At 53.8% G+C, this 4099-nt stretch overlaps 1 protein-coding gene across 1 annotated transcript; it reads right to left on the minus strand.

Annotated features, from left to right (window-relative positions):
- Positions 1–276: 276 nt before the first annotated feature.
- FOXD1 (forkhead box D1) lies at positions 277–3483 on the minus strand. Its single transcript, XM_079144830.1, has one exon. The coding sequence runs from the start codon at positions 2373–2375 to the stop codon at positions 981–983; it is 1395 nt and encodes a 464-aa protein (XP_079000956.1). The 5' UTR covers positions 2376–3483; the 3' UTR covers positions 277–980.
- Between the last annotated feature and the right edge of the window lie 616 nt (positions 3484–4099).

Genomic DNA, 4099 nt, shown 5'->3' on the forward strand with positions numbered 1-4099 from the left:
ACTGGCTTTTAAAAATGCCTCAATGATCTTTAAGATGGCATACAATCAGATATGGAAATGTATATCAAAGTAGCTTATTTGTATTCATTTAAATATAATTTCTGATCTGCAATGATTTTTACTTAGGAAATTTAAATGGAAAATCATAGTATGATGCTTTTGTTAAATTCTCTTTGAAAATAATATTTAAGTCTATTCTGTGCTAAGTTCCTACTCATCCCATACAGTAACTTTTTCTTAACAGAAAATAAACTAAGAAGGGGACAGCTGAAGCCAATTATTTTGGTAGATTTACTTTGAAAATTAAGCATTTTATTTCTGAAAAAGTGTAAAAATCTTACAATAGTACAATAATAATTGCCAGTAAAATTTACAATACTCCTTGTAAAGAATACACAGTAAGTACAAAATAAAAATTCCGCATATTATGATACAAAACACAGGTTAAAATAAGAAATGATAATTTTGACTTTTGTTTCTCGTGTAAACATGGTAAATCATTTTTTCCTTTTCATGAAAAAGTACACCACACAAGTATACTCAAATAAAAGGTATTATTCGAGATCTTTACTGTTTTTGTATTATTCATTTGAACGTTATTGATCTTTTTTTAACTCCTGAACCTGAGAATCTCTACACCTCAAAAGGCTTATTATTATTATTATTTTTCAGTTTGCCCAAAGTCAAGGAAGCCCCTAGTGCCTAGACAGGGCGAATCCCCACCAGCACCCTCTTCCTCCCCAACCCGGGTAGGGGGCTGCAGGATAGGGCAACTTTGCATAAATAGAAGGACCCGCAGAGCCAAAAAGCGTGCCCACGCTGTTGCCAAACAGTCTCATCTGAGAATCCGAAGCGGCGAAAATGGGCGCGCGAGGTTGAGAGGGGCCAGTAGGAGCGAACAAAACACCAAACCACCGGGATGGAAGAAAAGGAGTCAGGATTCCTACCTTCTCTTTCTCAAGCGCGCAAACATAGCGTTATTAACAATTTGAAATCCTAGCAGTAAAGTTCTCGACATTGGACAGGGCAGTCCCTTGGTGCAAAGTCCCCAGGGCGGCCGATGAGGAGACGGAGGAGGCGGCGGCCGCGGCTGCTGCCACGAGGGAACGAGTGAGCGCGGCGGCCGGGCCCACAGCTGCCTGCGCCGCGCAGCCGCCTCCCGCGGAGCCGGGCGCAGGCGGAGCTGCCACCGGCGAGGGCGAGGGCGAGGCCTGCGCGGCGGCGGCGGCCTGAGCGGCGGCGGCGGCGGCGGCGGCGGGGCCCAGGCTGCCCCCGATGATACTCTCGATGGAGAAGGGCGAGCGCGCCAGCGCCGAGGCGCCCGGGCTGCCCGCCTTGGCTGCCGCGGCCTGCAGGGGGCCGGGCAGGGCGGCGCCGAGCGGGTGCGGCCGGTAGCCGAAGGCGGTCCGGGCCAGCTCGGCGGCCGCACCGTGTGGCGGCGGGGGCGGCGGGGGCGAGTGCGGGTGGAAGGCGGCGGCCGCGGCGGCGGCGGCGGCGGCGAAGAGGGCCGAGGGTGGCGCGTAGGGCGGCAGCTGCAGGCCGTAGCCGCAGCCGTAGGGGCCGTAGCCGTAGGCGTGAGGGGGCGGCGGCGGCGCTGGCGGGAAGAGCGCGGCGGCGGCCGCCGGGTCGCCCGCGCCCCCCGAGGCCCCCGCGCCCCGCAGCAGCAGCGACTCGGCGGCTGCGGCGTTGGGCGGGAGCAGCGGCTGCCGCTTGAAGCGCTTCCTTCGGCGCAGGAAGCTGCCGTTGTCGAACATGTCGGCGGACTCGGGGTCTAGCGTCCAGTAGTTGCCCTTGCCCGGGTTGCCCGGCTCGCGGGGGATCTTAACGAAGCAGTCGTTGAGGGAGAGGTTGTGGCGGATGCTGTTCTGCCAGGCGGGGAACTTCTCCCGGTAGTAGGGGAAGCGGCCGCTGATGAACTCGCAAATCTCGCTCAGCGTCAGCCGCTTCTTGGGGCTCTGCAGGATGGCCATGGTGATGAGCGCGATGTATGAGTAGGGCGGCTTCACCAGCGGGTTCTTGGCGCCGCTACCCGCGTTCCCGCCGCCGCCACCGCCCGCGCCCGCGGTGCCGCCCCCACCGGCTCCGGTGCCCGCTGCGGGGGCCGGGCCTGGGGCTGCCGGGGAGCCTCCTGCCCGCGGAGCCAGCAGGATGTCATCATCGTCCTCCTCTTCTTCTAGGTCCTCGAGCTCGTCCTCTCCAGCGTAGGAGCGCCGCCGCCGCCGCTGTGCGGGGACAGCCAGCCGGGGCCCATCACCGCCGCCCTCGTCGTCGTCCTCCTCTTCCTCGTCGTCTTCGTCCTCGCCCTCCCCCACCACGTCGATGTCTGTCTCCTCGGCGAGGCCAGAGGCATCGGACATCTCCGTGCTCAGGGTCATAGCTGTGGCACCGCGGCAGCGGGGCGGCGCATAGGGGCACCGGCCTCCGGCCTCCCTTGGCCCCCCGGCCCGACTCCCGGGCGGCGGGCCTGGCCCGGGGGAGCCACGCTGGGGGTGCCGCCGCTGCCCTAGCTTCGCTGGGGCTACCGCGCGGTGGCGAAGTCTCGCGCTCCGACTTTGCAACTCCTGCGCCGCCGCTGCGGCGGCGCGGTTTCGGCGCACCCTGTGCTCCGCGTGCACCCGGCCGCCTCGGAGGACTTGACCTTCTCTTCTTGGAGCGCCTCTCGTCGCGTCAGTTGAGGAGGGGGTGACTGGGCCCCGGTGGGCGAGTCAGAGCGTCGGCCGCCCAGGAGGGCGCGGAACGCGTGAGAGTCTAGGAACAGTGTTCGGCGAGGCCAGGGCTGAGTCCAGAAGAGGGCGGACCTTTCCTCGGCTTATAGCAGAAGGGGGCCTGTCACATGGTGTGCACGTCAGAGCGCAGCCGAGGGAAGGGAAAGAAAGCCTAGGAAATCAGCTCTGCTCGGGAGAGAAAGTTCACCCGCAGGAGGGGGCAGCAACTGGGAAGAGTGGGGAGGAGAGAGGACCCCTCTATTCCTGGCCAAAGGGGCTGATAACCTGCATTATGTGCTGGCTGGGGGTGTCCTGGCCCGGGGCCGCAGCAGGAGTAAGAGTTCCCAGTTTTCTTCTCAATTAACCCTCAGCCCTAACCTCAGAAGCACTGCCGGCAACGCTACGATTTGACCACTCGACGCCTGTAGGAGCCCTTCCGTTAGGGGACAATCACCTAGTCCTCTGAAGTGGGGGTGTCTGTTGGGGCGAGCAGCTCCCCATGGAATCTGATGAGAAACCCCCAATTTAAGCACGATAATAATTGTTTATTGACCCTTTAACCCATTCCCTTCGGTTCTTCTCCAAAGACGTTTGTTTTCCGCCATCTGTTAATAAAAATGCTGTTAGGCTGGCGTTTTAGTCATTTATCTGCAATTGAATGCCCTAGAGACTTGACAGCTAAACTAAGCCACTCTAATGAGAGGATCTTACAAATTCCATGGGAATAAAGAAAGTAATCACTGAATGCAGAAAAAAGAAATAGAAAATTTTAGTGAAAACCCCAATACACATGCAAAAAGTTACACCTAGGAACGACTTTAAAAAGAACTTTCACATTTGGGAAAAGGGCTCTAGTTTCAGAAAAGGGAGCCTTCTAGTCAGCATTTCACAGTAATCTCAAAATAATTACTATAACATATACACATTTTTCTACTCAGGCAGGCTTAATAATAGAAACTACAAAAAAATAGAAACTACAATGATAAATAAGAATTTTAAGTAAAATCAACTTTTAAAATGCATTTTTAGAAAATCTATTAAACATTTCAAATACTTTCTGGTGAAAAGAAACGAAAAATTTTGAATGTAAGACTCAAATTCTATTCAATTCAATATTATTTTTCAGGTGAGGAGGCAGTGGAAACAACTCAAATATGGTAATATCTTAAGAATACCTATCTTTATTGTCAACTAAATTAATTATTTGGAATAGTGTAAAATCCTAGTGGTTTATGGAATTCATATTTCACAGCTGTACCTTCTGAATTTTTGTATTTTCTGAAATGCTTCTATTTCAAAGTGGAGACTTTGCCTTAAATTTTTTAATTTTTTATTAAATGACCACTTAACAAGAACTGAAGAATAAAAATTCAATGACTTTCTGTAGGAACAAT

This window comes from Sciurus vulgaris (genome assembly GCF_902686455.1).
Source record: "Sciurus vulgaris genome assembly, chromosome: 6".
NCBI classification, from domain to species: domain Eukaryota; kingdom Metazoa; phylum Chordata; class Mammalia; order Rodentia; family Sciuridae; genus Sciurus; species Sciurus vulgaris.